At 32.0% G+C, this 22071-nt stretch overlaps 3 protein-coding genes and 1 long non-coding RNA gene across 6 annotated transcripts in view; 2 read left to right on the top strand and 2 right to left on the bottom strand.

Annotated features, from left to right (window-relative positions):
- The window catches only part of LOC108733025, a 45708-nt gene extending 39564 nt beyond the window's left edge, over nt 1–6144 (bottom strand). Inside the window, exons 1-2 of the long non-coding RNA XR_001937177.1 lie at nt 5751–6144; nt 4504–4570 (exon numbers count right to left, since the gene is read on the bottom strand). This is a non-coding gene — a long non-coding RNA (uncharacterized LOC108733025). The remainder of the gene's footprint in view (nt 1–4503; nt 4571–5750) is intronic.
- Nucleotides 1–8348, top strand: part of LOC108733022 (neprilysin-2) — a 32660-nt gene extending 24312 nt beyond the window's left edge. For 2 of the 3 annotated variants that reach the window (XM_018464042.2, XM_018464044.2), the window contains exons 5-10: nt 449–669; nt 1729–1887; nt 1983–2223; nt 2467–2635; nt 2872–3122; nt 7540–8348. In XM_018464042.2, the coding sequence (XP_018319544.1) occupies nt 449–669; nt 1729–1887; nt 1983–2223; nt 2467–2635; nt 2872–3122; nt 7540–7878 (1380 nt within the window). In that variant the 3' untranslated portion in view covers nt 7879–8348. Of the gene's footprint in view, nt 1–448; nt 670–1728; nt 1888–1982; nt 2224–2466; nt 2636–2871; nt 3123–3684; nt 4909–7539 lie in introns of those variants that run through there. The other variant, XM_018464043.2, reaches the window with a different exon arrangement.
- Nucleotides 8349–9158: 810 nt separating this feature from the next.
- LOC108733000 (neprilysin-2) lies at nt 9159–17530 on the bottom strand. The gene is made up of 11 exons (XM_025973614.1): nt 17282–17530; nt 17103–17221; nt 14583–14921; nt 14312–14523; nt 13348–13521; nt 13073–13290; nt 12858–13016; nt 11993–12233; nt 10335–10503; nt 9977–10227; nt 9159–9604 (listed from the first exon to the last, which is right to left on the bottom strand). The coding sequence occupies exons 1-11, from the start codon at nt 17308–17310 to the stop codon at nt 9266–9268; spliced, it is 2250 nt and encodes a 749-aa protein (XP_025829399.1). The 5' UTR covers nt 17311–17530; the 3' UTR covers nt 9159–9265.
- Nucleotides 17531–18970: 1440 nt separating this feature from the next.
- LOC108732999 (ATPase family AAA domain-containing protein 3A homolog) lies at nt 18971–22062 on the top strand. The gene is made up of 9 exons (XM_025973615.1): nt 18971–19287; nt 19398–19665; nt 19727–19933; nt 19994–20151; nt 20214–20464; nt 20525–20648; nt 20710–21001; nt 21188–21386; nt 21729–22062. Exons 1-9 carry the CDS (start codon nt 19077–19079, stop codon nt 21960–21962), a joined length of 1944 nt encoding a protein of 647 aa, XP_025829400.1. The 5' UTR covers nt 18971–19076; the 3' UTR covers nt 21963–22062.
- Nucleotides 22063–22071: the final 9 nt, after the last annotated feature.

The raw sequence follows: 22071 nt of genomic DNA, 5'->3' as shown, positions 1-22071 counted from the left end.
TATTTTGCATTTTACAAATAGAAAGTATGTTTGGAAAAGTATTTTAAATGCTTTTCTCAAAAAAGTATTTAAATGCAATATAAAAATAAGTATTTTTTATTTTGTATTTGCATTTTAAATAATAGATAAATCACGTCTCTGCAAATACGTGATAGCAATTTTGTCTTAATTAGCATTTAACCAAAAGAAAGTATCTTTTCACGGCTTAACATTGAGAAATTTATGGTCATGGTCAGTGACAAAAATAATATTTGAGTATTGCATAGGTAGGTAATGTTTGAATTTTAAAAGCACTGTTACATAACAGTTGTAATTTCTAACAACTGTGTGACCAGCAATTATTGCATAGTAAAAAGCGTTTCTGTATAGCATGACCGTTACAAAATCGGACAATTTTTGCCTACTAATAACTTTTTTATACCTGTAATCTTTATATTTCTTTTAATAGATATCTTTGCCAAGTGAAAAACGACGAAATGCTTCAGCTCTTTATAACCCGATGACTGTTGCCCAACTACAAAATAATTATCCAGAAATACCATGGTTAGAGTACATAAATAAAGTAATTGATTTGCCAGAGATTGCAGTTGATGAAAATGAAGTAGTTATCGTCAGCGTGCCTGGCTATATCTCTGATCTTATCAGACTGTTAAAGAAAACACCCAAAAGGTAATGCAAGATGTGATAAGAGAAATTTTTGCTTCTCCTATAGCACAACTTAAGCTTCACATTCCTTCAATAGAAATATTTCTATGTATACAAAGGAATCTAATTTTGTTGGTTGTTGTATAATAATTTTTACATTACAAGACTCTAATTTTGTCAATAAACCAACAATAGTTCTGGAGTGAACTTTTTATTTATTACAGTGCGACGTTTCGACCGTCAGTTTCGGTCATCATCAGGCTTAAAGAATATCACACTGTCCCTATAAAGTCGACTAAAATAATTATCACATCGTAAACGTAACAAGAATCAATATGTTTTCAGTAACTGAAAAATAATTATTTCAGTCAGTGTGACATTCGTTAAGCCTGATGATGACCGAAACTGACGGTCGAAACGTCACAGTGTAATAAAAAAAAAGTTCACTCCAAAACTGTTTTTGGTTTACTGGCAAAATTAGAGTCTTGAAATGTAGAAATATTGCCTATAAATTCAATTTCATGACACTTTAAAAGCCTAAAAGCTTTCACGGCGGTTATTTTGCATAGCATGCCACGTTCCTAACTGATACGCTTATCATGAATGCATTTAAGTACTGTCACGATAATGTAAAAGTTTTATTTGTACCATTTGTAAAAGAAATACGATATGCCTTATCTTTTCAAACATTCCAAAAGTTTTGTCTCAGGACTAAAATTATGTTTTTAAGTCTTGAAATTCACAGAATTAATATTAATAATATTAAAATAGGTTTTACCCGTGTTGATGTCCTAAATACGTGTCAAGGATCATCGACGACTACATAAAGCTAATTTTTCTGTCCCTCGGGAACAGTATTCTTTTTCTAAATAAAAGGTACCCTGATATTGTGTATACAAAATTTCATGACGATCGGTTGAATTTAGGATTATCGAATGTCTTTTACACAAATTTTCAATTTCCGTCTAAATACGTTTATTATCCAGTGTTTTATTGAAATTCCAAGGTTGTGCTATAGGAAATAGCCTCAAGTAAATTACTAAAATAACTTAAGTTAATTCCACGCTATACTTTTGTACATAGGGTTCAAGCCAATTATGCCTTGTGGAGAGCAGCAGCATCTTCTGTCGCATACTTAACAGATGATGTACGAAGAAGACAATTGGAATACAGTACCGTATTAAGTGGAAGAACTGAAAGGGAATCAAGATGGAAAGAATGCGTGGACGTTGCAACAGGAAGGTAAGTACATAAAATTAAATAATACCTGTAACATCTACAATTATTCAAAATTTTGCACTTTTTGTTCACGGTTAACTGCGAGATTTCTATTTCAGCTTGTCGATTGCCGCGGGAGCCCTATACGTGCGTAAATATTTCCACGAAGACGCCAAAAAGCACGCCCTCGAAATGGTCAACGATATCAGGGGAGAATTTCAAGAAATCTTATCAAACGTCGACTGGATGGACGAAGAAACGCGAAAGAATGCTTTGGACAAAGCCAAGTCTATGACCACCCATATCGCATACCCCGACGAGTTGTTAGATGACAAAAAGATTTTAGAATTTTACGGGGATGTAAGTCACACATAAACAAATATAAAATTAATAAAAGAGCTGTTTACATTTACGTAAACACTTTTAACATGCACGGTATTTATTTAAACAATATTTTCGATTATAGTTGGGAGTTGACGCAACTTCTGTCACGTACTGCGCGCGCAATTTCCGTTGCTTACTAAAAATTTCACTCTCTAGCGCCAAAAGAACTAATACAACTTTGAGTTTCAAAAAATTTTATACTTTTTCTACTCTTTACAGCTGGAACTTAGTTCTGAAGAATACTTAAAATCCATAATAAACATCACCCTGTTTGGAACAGCATATTCTTTCCGCCGTTTACGTCAACCTGTTAATAAAACTGACTGGATCACTCACGGAAGACCTGCTATCGTCAATGCATTCTATTCATCCATTGAAAATAGTATCCGTAAGTTAAATAGCATGATCAAACTCGCTTATAACGAGCAATTAATTACCTATAACGAACAACGGATCGCGTATAACGAACAACCTATTCAAACCCAACCTAACCTTCCTGTAACGTATGTAGCGCTCATCAAGAGTTCGGTTAAAAAAAATTATCCAAGAATTCGTAGAACAAATTAGAAATTGTAGTACAATATTTTAGTTCAAACTTTACAATTTTTTTCATTCTATTTACAGAGTTTCCTGCAGGAATCTTGCAAGGGGTCTTCTTTAGCAAGGATAGGCCACGCTACATGAACTATGGGGCAATTGGATTTGTTATAGGTCACGAAATTACACATGGTTTCGACGATCAGGGGAGACAGTTTGACAAGAGCGGTAATTTGGTAGATTGGTGGGCCCCCAACACGAAGACAGCTTTCATCAAGAAGGCCCAGTGCATCATTGATCAATATGGCAACTACACCATCCCAGAACTGAAGCTCAACGTGAGTCTTTTTTTATATTAACACGTAACAAGTTAAGAAATTCTATTTATGACTTTGTTAAAACATAGAAATGATACAAACGGTTTACACCTCGAGACTACCGCTGATAATTTATGATCACAATTTAATACAAATATTAAAACGAGCTAGTTTGATAAATGTTAAATTTTCAAGAAATTAGTCCAAGGAGATTGCGATTTATTATTTGTAATAAAAATCTATTATCTGCCTTGCATTACATCCGCATCTGCTAAAGTTTCGCCGCGATTATCGGGAATACAGATGCGAATCCTCCACAATGCTGATGTAGAGCCAGACGTCTGCATCGACCCTAATATCTGCCTTAAGCGAAACTACTATACATTTATTATAGACACTAACCTCATCATAATAACCCTTCTTTGCAGTATGTAGCATTATAGAGAACCCTTTGGTGTACATAAACAAAAGGGTAGTTTTTTAGAAAACGGGTAGGTACTATTTTGTCAACATGTATGGGTAACTAACAAAGTAGTGTAGTTTGAGGTAGTTTATACGATGGTGTGTAATTTGATAATTTCAGCTTAATGGAATAAACACGCAAGGAGAAAACATAGCGGACAATGGCGGCATTAAAACTGCTTACTTAGCATACACGAAATGGCTGGACCGGAACGGGGAAGAGCCGCGGCTGCCAAGTATGAATTTCACCGGCAAACAAATGTTCTGGATATCGGCTGCTAATATCTGGTGTTCTGTAACGCGGTTAGAAGAACTGCGACAATTAGTTATCACTGATGAACATGCACCTGACATTTTTAGAGTCATAGGTCCTTTTAGTAACATGAAAGAGTTCGCTAACGACTTCAATTGTACAGCCAAAACGAAAATGAACCCCATTAATAAATGTAGTGTGTGGTAGTTTAGAAAGTAGTGGTTGCGGGGGTTAAAAAAATAACCAGTAGAAAACGGTTCAAACGAGTATAGTAGCTCATGTATAAACAGAAGATCAGTATTATTTTTATTTGTTTTTTATGACGTAGTTAACATTAGTTAATATTAACTGATTAACAACACTGACAACACACGAAGGTAGTACGACAATATTTAAGCTTCTTTTCAATTTTTTTTTTTAAATATTAAAAACATTTAATTTTATAAAAATTAGGTCCTAAAAACTTCGAAATATTACTCTCATTAAAAGGCAGGTTTGAAAATGACAAAATTTACCCAATTTCGATCTATTTCATTGAATCAGTAAGAAGGAAACGTTTTTAATAAATTAACCGCAAATATCATTCATATAAAATGCTTAAGAAAACCAATACAATTATATATCATAGTAAGATAATTTTTGATACAAGAACCTTGAAAGCTAAAGGAAATTTTTAAAATGACTCACCGGTGTCGAACGCTGCTCCTGATCAATGTCCTGGAATTGTTGCTCGATCCCAGAATTGTTCCTCGATCTGTAAAACAAAAATTTACGTTTTAGATATTTATTCATTTGATAACCATGTGATATTAATTTTAAGTTTAGGTAAACTGAAATTAAAACTATTAAATATTAGGACCAAACAAAAGTATTTACTTTTCCATATTAACATTAATTGACACAACAAGTTTAAATATTGTCTATCTCGACTTCGTATGTTGTCTCAAAAGTTTTACTTTTTTAATTTTGTTAAAAAATCATCGAAAACTGTGATGTAAATACGTAAAATTGGAATATTGTTCTTGCCCAGGTCGTATATAAGGTTTGACATAATACGTATCTATCATACAGTAAATATTAAGTTAATATTAATTTCATTTTTATTTACAAAATTTATTTAAAAAATGGTCCAACTTATTGGGGAGAAAAAATGCAAAAGAAATTTACAATATAAATGATATACATCTAATACCACCTTCAGAATAAAATGCAAATAAAGGCCGGAATTAATCAGTAAGGGGTGAAGACTGCATTTTCTTCTTAACACATAACAATATTTAATTAAAGAAGATAATATTTACTAATGTAGGTACCTAATACAAAAATTGCTACTGAAAAATAATGAAGTGATAATCCATTTCATAATTTTGTGAAAAACGGCTTGCTTTTAAAACAATTTTATAATTTTCATAAACAAAAGATAGAAACACGTTTTTAATTGATTAAGTTTACAATAATTTTCAATATGAGTAATTAAAAACAAAGAAATCCAATAAATAAATTGCTTTTACATATATGTTTCCAACATATTAATAGAAAACTTTACATTATAAATTTGAAAAATACAGTTTTCAAAATTTTTATTTTCCAATTTATGTAAATATTATCTTCTCGCAAATACATACCAACACTTTTTGATTTTTAGTGACAAATTACTAATGAAGGGATGTCCTCGTACCCTTAAATTTCTAAAACTATCCCCTTTTCATGTGTACAAAAAAGCATACTTTCAAAGGATGTAATATCAAAATTATTTCTTTAATTGCATATTTTTTACTTATTTGAGATTAATTAATTAAGCACAGGACACATTTAAATACCAAACTATAAAAGCGATCAAATCAGATTAATAAAAACTCAAACAGTTACTGGAACAACAAACACAATCTCTGTAATTTATTTAACGTAACAATTGTATAGAAACTAAATTTTACCTTTCCACAACAAAGAAATTATCTATTGCCGAATACTACTGTTTCACACACGCCCCGCGGATCCTTAAGTCCTCGACTGAGGAAAACAATACATCAATTCTGTTGTGTTGTTAAAGGTACGTCTCTTCGGCAAGAATCGTATAAACATGTGTGAATCAAAGTCATTCATCGTAAATTTTCGTTTTATATCCCATACTAATGACATCAGATACAAATACTATACATCCACAAGCAGAGCTCTTTTAATCATCGTTGTTTGCGATAACACAGATATTTATGAACTTCAAGTACATTTTCAGGTCAAACTATTCTTTTCGACGTTAAAATGAGAAAAAATGTTATGTTATTTAAATATATTTAACTTCCCATTAGGAAGTTATTGTAATTGGGTCGAAAAGTGAAATCGGAATTTTCATTATATTTCCACGTTTTAACATATTAGTAGCATGCTAGCCAATTTTTTTGATGATGTGTGTATGTACGTACGTACGTACGTATGTACGTACGTTCGTATGTCAGCATTTTTTTCGTTTTCGATATCTCAAGAACGGATTGAGATATCGCCCTCAACCAAAATTTTTTCGAAAGATATTATCATAATGAAGATCTGAAAGAAATTTGAACGAAATCGGTCAAGCCGTTTTTTTTTTATAAAAAAAAACGAATTAATTACAAACAATTTAATTAAAATACGTTCTAATCTAATCACAACAATGAAGTTACGGAATCAATAATAACTGTATTATCTAATGGGAAGTTAGTCGTATTAGCACCGACCAAAGCGTGCTCAGACCAATTTTTAAAAAATAAAAAGAGGATGCGGTAATTAATTGAAATTGTAAAACAAATCAATTCATTAATAGGCCTTAAGTCACCTCTATGTGATGCAAATTAGTAAAATAATTAATAATTTTGCTACATTCAACCGGAACATAACTCATAAAAAAATTTAATAGATACTTAATTAATTTCGTATGGTATTTGGCATAACTCAGATTGTTTACAATAGCTTTAAAGCTTACATTTATATTTTTTCTTTTAGAATGTGCAATAATTGGAAAATGCATAACATGATACTATTAACTTTATCTGATTGGATTGAACTATACGTTTAAAAAATTGTTTAACACTAATTTAATAATTACCTAATGTAGGTACTCGGTATAGAACTTCATACTAGGCGCATAAACACTCATTATTTAATACAAAGTGATACTGGAACCTAAGAAAAACCCATTTATAAAACAACCACTTAACTCCAGAAAAAGAAAACATATATTGCCTAATAATTTCAGCATTTACTGGTCAATAAAAAAATAATTGGTCATTAGTAAGAAATATTTATAAGTAGGTATATAGGGTGTCGGTTTTTACTATGTAGACCATAAAAAAGGACCCAGACTACGATGAAGGCTCCCAGAAGACTAAAGGTGAATAATACAAACAAAAAAATATTCTAAAACTTCGGGTGAAGTTGGTGTTTTGTCTAATGCTTCAAATATACTTCATGTGTGGTACAATTCTTATACGTCACCTTCCGCACAAAATAATCTATTTATTCTACGTTACTTGTAACATTCTCTATTTTTATTTTTTTCTTTTCTATCAGTGTCTACTGCATTTTGTTAATTTTTTTTCTTTTTCTTCTTCTACGCACCTGTTACTAGTGATTGCAACAAATGTAATACACAAACACAAATATATGTTGAGTAATTAAGTCACTTTAACCTAAATATTTCGCGCAAAGTTTGTTATCTAAATTGAGAACAAAAATCATTTTATTTTCTAGTTGAACGGCATCAACACCCAAGGAGAAAACATCGCGGATAATGGTGGTATCAAAGAGGCGTATTTGGCTTATCAGCACTGGTCAGAAGCCCATTCTACAGAGCCGATGTTACCAGGGTTGAAATACACCCCGAACCAGATGTTCTGGATTTCGGCTGCCAACACTTGGTGCGCAAAATATCGCCCAGAAACGCTGAAACTTCGCGTACTGACCGGTCACCATTCGCCAGGATACTTTAGGGTCATAGGTCCCCTCAGTAATAACGAATACTTCGCCAGAGATTTTAAATGTCCTTTAGGATCCAAGATGAATCCTGTTAAAAAATGCCAGGTGTGGTAATAGAAAACTTTGGCGTAAATCGATGTGATATATTTTATATTAATCCGTGTTTGTAAATGTACCTAATACAATGAAACATTTAATTGCATATTTCTGTAAGACTGGTTAACTAAAAAAAATTACAATTTTTCGTCCACCATTGCTATTAGATACACATTATTATTTATAGTAAATTATTATTATTATTATAAATATATTGTAGGCAGTTTCATTAGGGTTATCATGTCATTATTATTTCACTTTTTGTTTTACATTTATTTAAATTATCACCGTATGTATTGTATTGTATTTAATTGTGTAACAATAACCGTAAAATTATTACGATTGTTATCATAAAATCTAGAAAAATGGTTGAAGCCAAAGAAGGTGGACATTTTGGTTTAGTATTAAAAAGACAATATCACGTGATTTTCACATTTCAAATTTAGTAAGCTTTTTATTTGTAATAAAGTCCTTTTTCTTTAACAAAATTATTGTAAGATATTTTTTATTTTTTAATGAGACATTCAAAAAGACTACGAAACAAATATTATTATTATTACTATTATAATTATAAGTATCGTCTTTTTTTTTTAATTATCTAAATGAGTTTAATTACTGTTCCTTATTTTCAATTCAGTAAATAAAGAAACTGCGAAAGTTGGAGTTGTCTTGTGTATAAATGTATTTGTAATAAAAATAATGAAATTTTACCATTTGTTTTCATTTTATGTAATCCTACAGAAAACCAGCAATGAAGATAGGTACCTTGAATAGAAAATGCTGGAAATGGGAAGATATTGGAAAAGGTCATAGATAGGAGAGACTGATTTACAGAATACCTAATAATCCATAACAAACTTTTTAAAGACATATTAGAAGCAGAAACAAGTATAAACAGGGGAAGGAAGATCTAGCGAATGGTGACTCAGGATAAGAACAAACGGCGCTGCTTGAATTATTTTAGATTTTTAAGTTGAAAATTTCAAAAATTAAAATGATCATTTTTGCTCAAAAATCAAAAATTAAGGATTTAAAATCTACAAATATCCCTATACAGGGTGTCAATTTGAAAACTTCCCACCCTGAATAACCTAGCCTTCGGAGATACACATCAATTCTATTATAGTGGAAAGGTTCACTTTTATTAAGTATTTCTAACCCCCCACCCCTTGTTCCATATCCTAGTGGGGGCAAGCTTATCACCTAAAATGGCATTTCAAGTAAAAGCATCTAAAGTCATATAAAATACCAACTGTAGATAATATACACACAAATGGGTTTTTATCTTTATTAATATTATTTATACATGATATTAACAACAATAATCTTTTACACAAAAACATTAAAAAAAGACAAAAAATGGCAACAGAAAACGCTAGGTATATAGGATGTAAAGTTTAGAGATCTACCAGACAGTGCACTTGTCTTTTGGGTTCATTTTCGATCCCAATGGGCAGTTGAAATCTTTAGAAAAATATTCGAGGTTACTGAAAGGTCCTAAAACTCTGAATTCTCCCGGGGAATGGGTATCTGTAGTGACCATTAGTCTCAATTTTTCCGGTCTTTGAACAGAACACCAATTGCTTGCGGCGGAAACCCAAAATAATTGTTCAGGCGTGAACTCAAGTCCTGGTAAAAACGGTTCATCCCCGTGAGCTTTGACGTAAGTCTTATAGGCAAAGTAGGCCTCTTTTACCCCACCGTTATCTGCTATGTTTTCACCCTGTGTATTTTTTCCATTTAACTAAAAGAATTTACCTTCTAAAATAATCCATCACTGACAAATCACACATCTAAGTCACTTTATATAACTAATCGTCCAAAATTTTATACTAAATGCGATGGATAAAGGCCTAAACTGTCTTGAACTTTTGATCTCTACATCCAGACCTTTCATGAACGATTCCAGCAATTTATAGTGTCCAGAAATCCAATTTATTGTTTTGAAACGAATCAGCTTGTTTAAAAAGTTCATGAATAATCGGTTGTGAACAACAAGACAGGAAATAAATTACAAAAAATAAACATTTAGCTTTCTAAACGTTTATAAAAAATAATCAATTATCCCCAGCAAATATAATTATCCAAAGGTTCAAAGAATCGTAAATTTTTGTACCTTCTCGTTAATTTCTTTAACAGTGTAATTCCCATATTGATTAATAATGCAACGAGCTTTCTCCAGGAAGGATTTTTGAGTGTCTTGAGCCCACCAATTGGCCAAATTTCCATCTTTATTAAACTGTCTCCCTGTATCGTCGAATCCATGGGTTATTTCGTGTCCTATTATCGAACCTATGGCCCCAAAATTCAAATAACGTGGTCTATCTTTACCAAATAACTGCCCTTGTAAAATACCAGCAGGAAAAACTACAACATTACGTCAACCACTTCAGTCTTCAACATATAAGTTTCGAAAAAAACAGACACTTAAATGTTGTTACATAAAAATATAATTTTTCTGAAATATTTATTACCAATACTATTCTCTATTGGATGGTAAAAAGCGTTAACTTGTGCTGGATTTCCGTGGTCAATCCAATCTGTTTTATTGACCGGTTGATGCAGCCTTGAATAGTAGAAATCTGTCATAAACAGTGCAATATTCAAAGATGATTTTAGAAATTGGTCTTCATAAATCTCAAGCTACAAATACGACAACCAATGAATTGGAGAATGACGAATTTAGGATCGAATATATAACATAGTATGATCTACTAGTAACTAATGATCAAAACTCATACTGATCTTGAGCTTTCCAAAGAACAAGATAGAGGAAAACATAAATTAGGCTTTAAGACTAGTTTCTCATTCTTTTTTCCAAATCAACAATAATCGAACTTAACAATGTAACAAATTGAATAAAAGATTATACTGTTATAGCTTTCTTATAGTTTTCAAAGACTAGTTATAAAATAAGAATATTATCCAGTCCACTCCTTGAATTATTCGGTTCATCAAAAATTGAATAGAAAATTAATATATTTTGGAAATTTTTAATCTATCAAGTCATTTTATAGTAGAAAATATAATAATGGGTCCAATCAAAATATGTCGTCTTTAAAATATTACAACACGTAATAAACAGTGAATTTGACCATTAAAAGAGTTATTAAATATACGTGTGTTAGTATCTCATAAATTAATATGTATAAAGTGCGTAAATAGAAAGAGCGGTAATGAATAAACGTTCCAGATAATTAGTCGAGTGGTCAAAATGAAGATCAAAGATAGATAAGTAAAATTTTAAATTGAAACCAAAATCGGTTTGGTTTGATCTTGTTTTTGCTCATCGCTGAATATTATTTGCTAGCAATTAATTATAAAGTTATACTAACCGTAACTTTCCTGTAATATTTGTTTTTAAAGCATTACCGTAAAATATTACAGTACTGTAGAAACTTATTCCAGATTTTATCGAGTTTTAAATCCGTTTTTACAAATTGGTAAAGGCTTTTGGGTCTAAAGGTCGTCGTCGGTTAGAATTGCTTCCTAAAGTTTCACTAACACTAATGGCGAGCTTCTTCAGACGTTCTTCCATCTCCGATGGTTCACAATCCACTTCTAGCATCGAAGATGGAACAACATCTGAAGAAGCTGGCCACTCGTGATAGCGAAACGTTAGGGAGTAACTCCAACCAACGAAGGCCTTCAGACTCGAATCAGGAAAGCATCGGCTTTTAAAGATAGGATTAGAACTAACAAAAAATAGAAAATGGAAAACTAGTAGAGTCGAGGGTTTTCGATACTTAGGGAGTGAGATAACCCAGGAATAAAAAAAAGAAACTCATAAAATAAAGGATGATGCAGGATCAGGACGCTTTTTTTACCAAAACGAACTAACTTTTGAAATACGAAAACCATTATTAAAAGTATATGCTTGGGGTACGGCTTTAGATGGGTGTAAAATGTGGAGGTTGCTTAGACATAGAGAATTAGAGACATATTAAGGCAGAAACAAGATTAGGAAGTGCAAAGTTGGGTCGAAAATAGGGATGTAGGTTGTTCTAACAGTTTTGAAGAAATGCGAAGATTGGCTCAAGATAAAAAGAAGTGGAAAAAACCTAACAATCTTTGGACTGAAGACCTAATAATAATGATGATGATTTTGATTACGATTAGATTTGGTATTTACCCCACTGAATAGTTCTTCCAATTTCTTATCATCAAGTAACTCATCTGGATAAGCGATATGTTCAGTGATAGTAAGAGCTTTCTCTAAAGCTGCATTCCTGGATTCGTCATCCATCCAATCGATCGTTTTTAAAATGTTAATAAATTCCTGTTTCAAAAACGTAACCATTTCGAGAACTTTTGTTTTAGTGTCACGATGAACATATTTCCTCACATACAACGATCCTACCAGAATTGGAAGACTAAATTTACCAAAAAAAAAAAAGAAAAAGTTCTTTGAAGAGGTTATCAAATTATTAGACATAGTTCAATTGAAATTGCACAAAAGTCACGAATTCTGGTGCTGTCTGCAGCACATTTTTACTTAAGAAATATCAAAAGACTTTAGACAGTCTAAAATCGTAACAAAAACCATTTACATTAATAAATTAATAATGTTTCCTTTATGTTTGCTAAATGTAACCATTTTAAGGAAAATATTTTTCTAGTACATACAAACGTATGGATTTTCGAGATACACTCACTAGGGGTAGAACAAACAAAGAAGAAAGTAACCTTGTTACCGAAAAGTGCTTCGGACAACTACAGTGTCGTGTTTTGGCGTTGGGGTTTTGAGCTATTTTGTTTATTCTATAACAACCGCCAAAGTTTTTCCAATCTTCATACTCACTAGGGCGTTTAAAAAATTGGAAATTCGAGTCCAATCTTAATTTTCATCTTATCATAGTAATAAATCTTTGCTTCATTTACTATTTTAAAGATTATTTTAAGCAATTTCTGCCACAATTTTAGACAGTATATATAAAGTTTGCACAAACTAAATATTTCAGTGATACGAATATGACATTGATTTTTAACACCATTACCTAGAAGAAACATCCTCAACGCATTCTTTCCACCTCGGAGGTCTTTCAGCCTGCCCACTGATCGCTTTTAAATACTTCAACTCCCTCTGACTAATAATGTCTGACAAATATGGAATTAAAGATTTGACGACCCTCCAAATGGCATAGTTCGCTAACACTCTACGACAATTTGGAAGAGGAAATAAAACCCAAACGTATATTTTAAACGTAATTACCTCTTAGGGGTCCGCCTTATTAATTTTTCCAATTTCCTAATATATTTTGGAACACCCAAAATAACTGTTTCATCTTCAGTTACCTGAACATTGCTAGGTAATAATTTCTTTATATAATGCAACCAATCTATGCTAGGAAATTCCCTATTTAGTTCAGCTATTGTGAGAAGATTGTAAAGTTTAAAAGTGTCCCTTCTGTCCTCTTGGGCCAACGAGTACTATTAAAAAGCATTATATTAATAAGAAAGTGTTAGATCGTTCATTGAGATTCATACGTTTGCCAATTCTTTCTCAAATTTTAAAGACAATGACAGTTCTTCCGCTGCAATTTCTGGTGTTGCACCAAAAATGATAGCTATATCGACCATGTAATTGTAATAAGCTTCCGTCAAGTCGGTGTTTTTACTCAGCAGGAATTCACGACTTAGGCCAAAATTTGGCTGATCCAACTAATAACAGTTTAAGTTCGTCAAACAAAATAAAATGGAAGCGGTATTGACAAAACAGTACTGTATGAAAATAAATAAAAATAAAACAAAAATACTGGTATGCAAGGGAAGAAAAAGTAGGGAAAGAGCGAATATAAAGACAGGAGACGAAAAATTAGATAAGAAGTGGCCGATTTTAGATACCAAGGAAGCCAGATAAGTCAGGACGGAAGGAGTATTAGGGATATAAAGCAGAGGATAGCGCAAGGTCGAGTCGCTTTCAATAAAAGGAAGTCACTTCTATGTTCGCGAATGGTTAATTTAGAAATGCGAAAAAGCTTGTTAAAGGTGTATGTTTGGAGCACGGCGCTGTACTGGTGCGAAACATGGACAGTGGGCGCGGCGGAAACGAAAAAGTTAGAAACGTTTGAAATGTGGTGTTACAGACGAATGATGAGGATACCGCAGATAGAGAAGGTTAGACATGAAGAGGTATTAAAAAGAGTAGGAGAACAGAGGACTCTATGGAATTCAGTAAGAAATAGGCGAGATAGGTTAGTACGACACCTTCTCAGGCATGAAGGTCTAGTCAGAGACATATTAGAGGCAGAAACGGAAGTTAGCAGGGGTAGATTAGATTACTGTTCGCAGATGGTTAAAGATATGGGTTGTTGTAATTTTAGGGAAATGCGAAGATTAGCTCAGGATAGGAAAGAGTGGAGGTACGTGTCCAACCAGTCTTAGAACTGACGACCTTATGATGATAATGAAACATGAAACAACCGTTCCCATGACATAATAGCTCTATTACCTGAATTAATCGTCGAGAAGAATTTTTGAAGTCAAACCCTACCGAGAAATCTATGAAGAAGCCGGTGTCTAAGCCCAATTTCCTGTTCAAAAAAACCGACTGTAACCAATTAAATTTGTCTTCGTTCCAGTTTCTTCCTTCGACCACAGGCCAACCCCCAAGTTCCGTTATTATATCCCTGACTTCGTTAATTCCCCTCTCTTCAATCTCCTCTAAAATTCCACACTAAAATCTCCAATAACCACGAAGCATTACACTGTGGAAAACTTACGTTTGTTAATGCACGATTGATAGTATCTTTTCACTTTTTGAATCGATGATATCTCTTCGTTGTCAGTATCTCCGAGAGCTAATTTTAATTGTTCTTCCAATTCGTCCACTATGACTGTGAATGTGTTAACGGACGTTTTGTCATCAGGAATTGTCGTGGTTTTCATATAATTGCCGCAAACAAACCTATAAAAGTCGTCGCAGGGCGAAACTGCGAAATCCATTTGAGATAATATTTGTGCCGATGCCTTTATACATGACGCTGATAAACACACTCTCTGGTGTTTCTGTCCACATTCTTGTACGTTATTATCTAAATTAGAATCTTCCGAATAGCTCGCTAAAATATTATTAGGGAAATTAACGTACGTAGTACAAATAAAGCGATGTTTGCAAGGGATAATAAGGCCGAAAACGAGGGGTAACTGGGAACATATGTAAAATTCATTTTTGGAAAATAATTCTCAACGAGATGTACCAGGAATACGAAAAAATTGAATTCATATTTATATTATCGGTTTATGTTTTTTTAACTTGGGTTTGATTTTAGTGTTTTTACAATAACTTTTAGTTAGATTTGTTGAAGATTTTCTATACAAATTACAATACAAATGTCTTTTTTGTTTCTACAGCAGTGGTCCAATTTTGCGGTTGCTGTTTTTCGATTCTGTATGAAAATTTGTTATAAATTATTTCTGTTAAAGGTCACCGATGTAATTTAAAAACTATAAGTATATAAAAAGTACATTGCATTCTTTAATTTTTATTTTTAACCTTTCCTAAATTCAAAGTAGAAAAATGAGACTGTGGTAAATAATAATTAATCAAAAATTAAAAAGAAGACTCACCCCTAATTACCAGAAAGGTTTTGAGCGTATGAAGTGGGCGAAACACGTGTCCGCTCAAAAAGTTTCTGTGGTAATTTAGAGTGAGTTTTCTTTTTAATTTTTAATTAATTTCCTAAATTGTTAAGAATATTGAAGATATGATCATGTAATTTAACTAAAACGAAAAGGCTTAATCCTTAATATTGATCATTGTAGCTTGAATAAATCAAATGTATAATTAGCTAAAAAAATTAAACACTTGTGTGACTTTATATTATAAAGAAAACACCTCAAAAACAAAGCACATAAGAAAACGTTAATTTTCTTTTACTTTGTTAAGCTTCTTATAGAAAGAAGTAGACGATTTTTATGCAGATGATAATTTGAAAGTGTTGAATAAATAGAAACGATAATGGCTTCACATTAAAATAAATTGGTAACAGCCTTGGTATTAACTCATTTTTAAAATTATCATTTGGTGAGCTTCTTGAACAAATTTACATTCTCCAATTTGGTTGATGGCTTCATTCTTAGTATTCTTTAGGGATTAGGTGTTTTCAATTATCTTACGTTCCCCTAAAAGTCCTAATTGGACAATATTCGAAAATTTAATGGTTTATAAATATACTTTAAATATACGTTTATATACATTTATTTATTCAAATTTATGCTGCAACATTGTACCGGAATTATTTTCTAATACGAAATAAAGGGAAAGACGTTGTTTTCGTTAAAAACCCATTTTTCATCCGCTTTTTGTTATTACGAAGGATTACTGCATAAAAACTCAATGCATTATGCGCTTATTTTGCAACTGCAAGTTGTTATTTATCAAATTAAATAATATAAATAGCTTTAGTTCAACAGATCGTAAAAATCGCAATTGTAGTAATTATCTAGAAAATTTAATGTCATATAAATTAATGGAAAAACCTCAATTTTTATATGTTCTAACAGAACTAATTTCTAACAATATTTATATTTCCTGTAAATCACTTGAATCACAATTAAGAGAACAAAAACAAATAACAACATTTTTTTTTGTTAAGTAAAAAACAATTAAAGTTATTTTACTTATCAAATATAGAAAATAGAAACATAAAAGTTCCGTTTCTGAATTTCAACAAACATCTTTCCTTTAAATTCTTACAGTAAAGGCCCTGGATGCTGTATTTACATTTATTGTAACTCAGTTACTGGAACTTTAAGTATAGTAGCCTTTTATGTTGTTTTGTCATTTTTATTAGTTCTTCGAGCAGATCAATTTCAAAAGCCTTCTTTATTAATCATAAATTGCCTATAATTTCTCATTAAATACTTCTTAAAAGTATTAAAGCATGCTTATCCTAATAAGTTCATGAAAACCTGAAACTTTTATTGGCAGTTTATTGTCACTAATCTTCTTTATTCAATTTATGTAAAGATTATCCAATTAAATAGTAAAATCTGATTTTTAAACACATTCCGCTTTCCTTGTAACACATGCCAATTTTATTATAATAATGAAATCAATATGGTGAAAAGCTTTTTTCTTCTAATATGATAATTATAAGTAAATTTCTTAGGATAAATAGGTAAAGAAATTAACAAAAATTCTAATTAAGAGCATTCTAATCTTCACAAATGTATGCTAGGACATTCTTTCCGAAACTTTTAAACTTTTGTTAAACTAATAGTAATAAATCTTACCGTACCATTAGATTTTTGGACAAACAAAAGACAAATAAGGATAACAATCAACGTAATTGTTCCTGCAAGGAACATTGAGAGTTTTTTCTCATTTTTAGTTAGCGCTTTCCAACAAGTGCGTCTCCTATAAAATTAATGAACAATAAATAAAAATTGTGCTAAGTATTTATTGATTTTCCTTTACCTATTTGCTGCTGGAGTATTAAAGTCCATTTGAACCGAAATTGAATTTCGAAAATACACTAACTAGAAAATATACGTCATACACCATACTCTCACAAAAACTGAACGGATTCTGGCGTTACAAAATCTCTTTTCAGCAGACAGATAGATAAGTCGAAAGTGACTAAAGCGAAAAAGTAGAAAAAAAGAGAAGAAGTAGCTTTTAAGCTGGGTTTGGTTTGAATGCGAATATAATACGTACATAGATCCACGACTCAGAAACTGTAATTAATTAATGCCATGTGTAAAAACTCGTTCCGGAGGAATTTTTCAAGCCCTGTGGCCTCTCATTAAATTCGCTGTTACCTGATGACCTTATAAATGCGAAGCATTATTTATTAGTGTACCTACGTAACTGAAGGAGACGTAAGTTTGGATGCGTAGATTTTTCATTTTTAATTACTTTAAATTAAAAAAAAGCACATTTTTAAAAATTCGTCAAGCGCATTTTTTTCAGCTTACGGCATACACCAGCTTACCTTAATTAAGAAATACTTTTCAGTAAACTATCACTGATGAATTTATTAATTGCATTTTTTAATTTAAAGCAAGTAAGTTTAAAAAAATATTCTAAAAAAGTATTATGAAAGATATATTTTTATTTTTATGAAAAGAGTAGACAATAGAAAGATGAAAAGCTTAAAAGAATGTAAGCAAAAGCTTCGGTTACCTAGGTAACCAATTTTCCAACATGAAAATTAACGAAGAAAAAGCTTTTGAGTAGGCAGCCAACAGTACAGCTTGGGAAACGTAGAAATGGAAATTCTGAAATTGCATTAGGCAACCACTCTTACTGATGAAGGAAAAACATAAAAGCAAATTGTGTAGTTAAAGTAGGCAACCTATTTTACACCTAGAAGAAAAACTCTAAAAAAGTGATCATATTAATCAATTCCACACAACCTAATTCTAAGCGCTTAAAACCAATTTTCACAATTAGATATCAGATATATAAACATTCTAAACTTGTTTAAAGCTAATGGTAATACTTACACAAACATGGAGTGACACGTTTGGAGCACTCTATATTAACGAAAATATTCCAAAGTATAAAACCAAAATATGTGAGCTGCATATTTCCCATAAATATATCTAAATATTTATTTCAACACGACCTTTAATAGGTTTTGACAATTATCTTTACCTTTGTGTCAAAAACTGACCTGATTTTAGCATTAGAAATAATAAAAATTAAAAACCGCGTTAGATAATTAATGATGCCATAAAAAAACTTTAAATTAATAACAGACGTTTTACTTTTAATTCAGAAAGAGCGACCATTAATTTTTAGCATACATACAAAGAGTATGCAAAATATTAGAGAGGCCTTATTATAATAGTAACTTTGAATTCATATCAAATTAAAAAAGTTTTTAAAACTTTTGCATGCAAATTAGATTGTCTCAACAACATCTGAATATAGGGTGCTCTCATAAATTGTTGACTGATTTTATTGCTTCCTTGGATTTTAAGAAGTCAATTTCTTGTGGGAAAAGATTTATATTACTTAAAGGACATTTATGTTTAGGAAATTATAGAGCATTATGAACAATTTAAATTTGATTTGAATTTAGCGGTATATTTGAAAAGTTTAGGGGATTTTATAATACTTGGTTGTTTGAATTGTATACAACCAAGTGCAACCATGAACAACTGTCAAAATAGGCTTGCTTTGTACAGGTTAAATTTGATCTTCATAAGCATTTTCTTTAAAATTAAAATCAATTTTATTTAATTTTCTCCTAATTTTTCCTATAATGTCGTGGCTATTCGGATACGGTAGAGGTGGCCAACAAAATGCTGACCCTAATCAACCCGGAGTGCCTGAACCACCACCAAGTGGAGGAACCGGTATACCTGGTGATATTAATCTAACTAAAAGCGAGAAAAAGGCAATGGAAGCATATAGATTTGATTCTTCAGCTCTAGAAAGAGCAGCACAAGCCGCCAGGGAATTAGAAAAGTCGAGTAAGTAAAATTTAATACATGAGTGTATAGGTTAGGTTATATTGCATAATTTTTAAATATTGTAAAATCGGTGGCAATTCTGCTGAATTACTTAATGTATTAATGCGTAGGGCATGCAAAAGAAGCTTTGGAACTTTCAAAATTACAAGAAACTACAAAGCAAGTAGAATACCAGTCAAAAATTAAGGAGTATGAAGCACACGTTCAGCAGTTACAAATTGAGGCAAAAAAGGCTGAAGCAGAAGAAAGGCGGAAATATTTGCAAGAAGAAACTAAGCAACATCAAGCTAGGGCACAATATCAGGATCAGCTGTCAAGAAAACGATATGATGATCAACTCCAACAGCAGCAAAGGATGAATGAAGAAAACTTGAGAAGGTACTGAGTGCTTTGTTAATAGAAGTATCATTATATTTTAAGATTAATCATTATCTTACAGACAGGAAGAGTCTGTAGCAAAACAGGAAGCTATGCGCAAAGCAACTATTGAACATGAAATGGAATTACGTAATAAAAATGAAATGAAGAGAATAGAGGCAGAATTGAGAGCTAAAGCTAAAGTGGATCGCGAAAATAGGGACCTCATTTTAGAGCAAATTAGGCTTAAAGCTGAAGAAAATAGAATTACAGTTTTGGAAGGAATAAAGTATATTTGATGCTTGCACTGACAAAACAAAATATTTAATGCATCCAAATTCATTTTTAGGACTGCAGGAAGTGTAATAGGATCAGGAGTTACAGCTTTGTTGACAGACTGGGATAAAGTTCTTGCTGCAGCAGGAGGGATGTCTTTATTGGCTTTGGGGGTTTATACTGCTAAAGGGGCCACTTCTGTGACTGCTCGATATATTGAAGCCAGACTTGGTAATTTCAATTACTTTCACTGTAACAACAAATATTAAATTTAATGTCATCTCATTTTACAGGAAAACCTTCTCTTGTAAGAGACACTTCAAGGTTTTCATTTTTGGAATCTCTTAAGCATCCAATCGAGCAATTAAAAAAACTGAGAAGCAAAACTGGTGATGCTCTTTCAGGAGTTGTATTGGCTCCAAGATTAGAAGAACGACTGAGAGATGTAGCCATTGCAACCAAAAATACAAAACTTAATAGGGGAATGTACAGAAACATTTTAATGTATGGACCACCAGGAACTGGTAAAACGATGTTTGCCAAAGTAAATTTGTTTTCTACAATAAGCTTTCAATTGTATATTTATTGTAATATTTATTTCTAGAGATTAGCAAAATACTCTGGGATGGACTATGCAATATTAACTGGGGGAGATGTTGCTCCAATGGGACGGGAGGGTGTCACCGCCATCCACAAAGTCTTTGATTGGGCAAATGGTACACGAAAAGGTACTCAGAATGTCTTTTAGTTACAAAAATAAGTATCTAAAAAGCAATTTTGGTTTTACAGGTTTATTGCTATTTGTGGACGAAGCTGACGCATTTTTGCGGAAGAGATCGTCCGAACATATATCTGAGAATTTAAGAGCCACTCTCAATGCGTTCTTGTACCGTACAGGGGAACAGAGTAGTAAATTTATGTTGGTCTTGGCTTCCAATACTCCTGAACAGTTCGATTGGGCTGTTAATGACAGATTGGACGAAATGGTAGAATTTGAACTGCCACAACTCGACGAAAGAGAACGACTGATGCGTCTCTACTTCGACAAGTTCGTGCTAGAACCGGCTGCAGAAGGGAAAAGGTATAATTTTCTACAAAAACTCGAATTTTATATAATATGATTTAAAATCTACAGATATTTCATCTAAATTGCAAATTGATATTCGCTTATTTTTTATGTAATATTTTAAAATTGCTTTGTGTATTTACTAAAAATCGTTCTACAAAGGTTCATTGGAGTCCTTAAACAATTAAATTAATTTTACAGAAGATTAAAAGTTGACAAATTTGACTATGGAGCCTTATGCAGTAAAATGGCAGTAATCACTGAAGGGATGTCTGGAAGAGAAATTGCAAAATTGGGGGTTGCTTGGCAAGCGGCTGCATATGCCTCAGAAGATGGTGTTTTAACTGAAAAGATGGTCTTAGACAGATGTATGGACGCCATAAAACAACATCAACAGAAGGTAAAAATCTTTAAACAGTTTCTTTTCGTTTTACTAAGAAAATGAATAACAGTAATGCAAAGAAGTCTTCTGTAGTCCCAACAAGATAAAATATTTCATCAAAATCGCAAAGAAATTACATTTAACACTCGATACTAAGAAAGATATTGTTTTATTTGTAAATTTACTCTAGATAGACGTATAATTCTTTGTTAAAAAATCCTCAAAAACAATCAAAACATTATTATAATAAATGATATTTCATTACCACATTAGAATTAAACGATTACTTATTGCATATTTTCTTATTTTGTGTGAACTGGTAATGTTTGAAGTGGTTGAATAACGAGTGCTCTTTTACAGGTCAAGTGGCAATCAGAACAGGAAGGAATAAAGAGTGGCTACATACGAGAAAAAAGCAGCAGCAACATCGCGTTCATCCCTAAAGCTATCGAATATAATACATCAGCACAAAGCAAATCAAGTGCAAGTCAAACTGAATCTCATGACTCAGTCAGTTCTAGCAGTTCTGGTGTTAGTGAACCTAGTACTGAAAAAAATTCGAAAGAAAAGACAGAACAGTTAACGAAACAGTAGATTATTTTATTAACAGAATAAAGGCTACAATTAATTTAGTCAAATGTGTTCAGAGGTGATGACTTTGTGCTGTAACTGTTGACCTTTTAACAGCACAGAGATCAAGTTA

Source organism: Agrilus planipennis, unplaced genomic scaffold (assembly GCF_000699045.2).
Source record: "Agrilus planipennis isolate EAB-ADULT unplaced genomic scaffold, Apla_2.0 scaffold51, whole genome shotgun sequence".
Classification (NCBI taxonomy): Eukaryota; Metazoa; Arthropoda; class Insecta; order Coleoptera; family Buprestidae; genus Agrilus; species Agrilus planipennis.
This window is presented reverse-complemented; position numbering and strand designations above follow the sequence as displayed.

What these genes read in the sequence shown, in the direction of transcription:
- LOC108733000 (XM_025973614.1), bottom strand. Translation starts at nt 17,310, where the DNA reads ATGGACTTTAATACTCCAGCAGCAAATAG. An exon ending in GTTTGTCCAAAAATCTAATG is followed by an intron (nt 14,922 to 17,102) that starts GTACGGTAAGAT and finishes ATAATATTTTAG; the next exon opens with CGAGCTATTCGGAAGATTCT. An exon ending in TCAATCGTGCATTAACAAAC is followed by an intron (nt 14,524 to 14,582) that starts GTAAGTTTTCCA and finishes GTGGAATTTTAG; the next exon opens with AGGAGATTGAAGAGAGGGGA.
- LOC108732999 (XM_025973615.1), top strand. Translation starts at nt 19,077, where the DNA reads ATGTCGTGGCTATTCGGATACGGTAGAGGTGGCCAACAAAATGCTGAC. An exon ending in ACAGTTTTGGAAGGAATAAA is followed by an intron (nt 19,934 to 19,993) that starts GTATATTTGATG and finishes ATTCATTTTTAG; the next exon opens with GACTGCAGGAAGTGTAATAG. An exon ending in GGCAAATGGTACACGAAAAG is followed by an intron (nt 20,649 to 20,709) that starts GTACTCAGAATG and finishes TTGGTTTTACAG; the next exon opens with GTTTATTGCTATTTGTGGAC.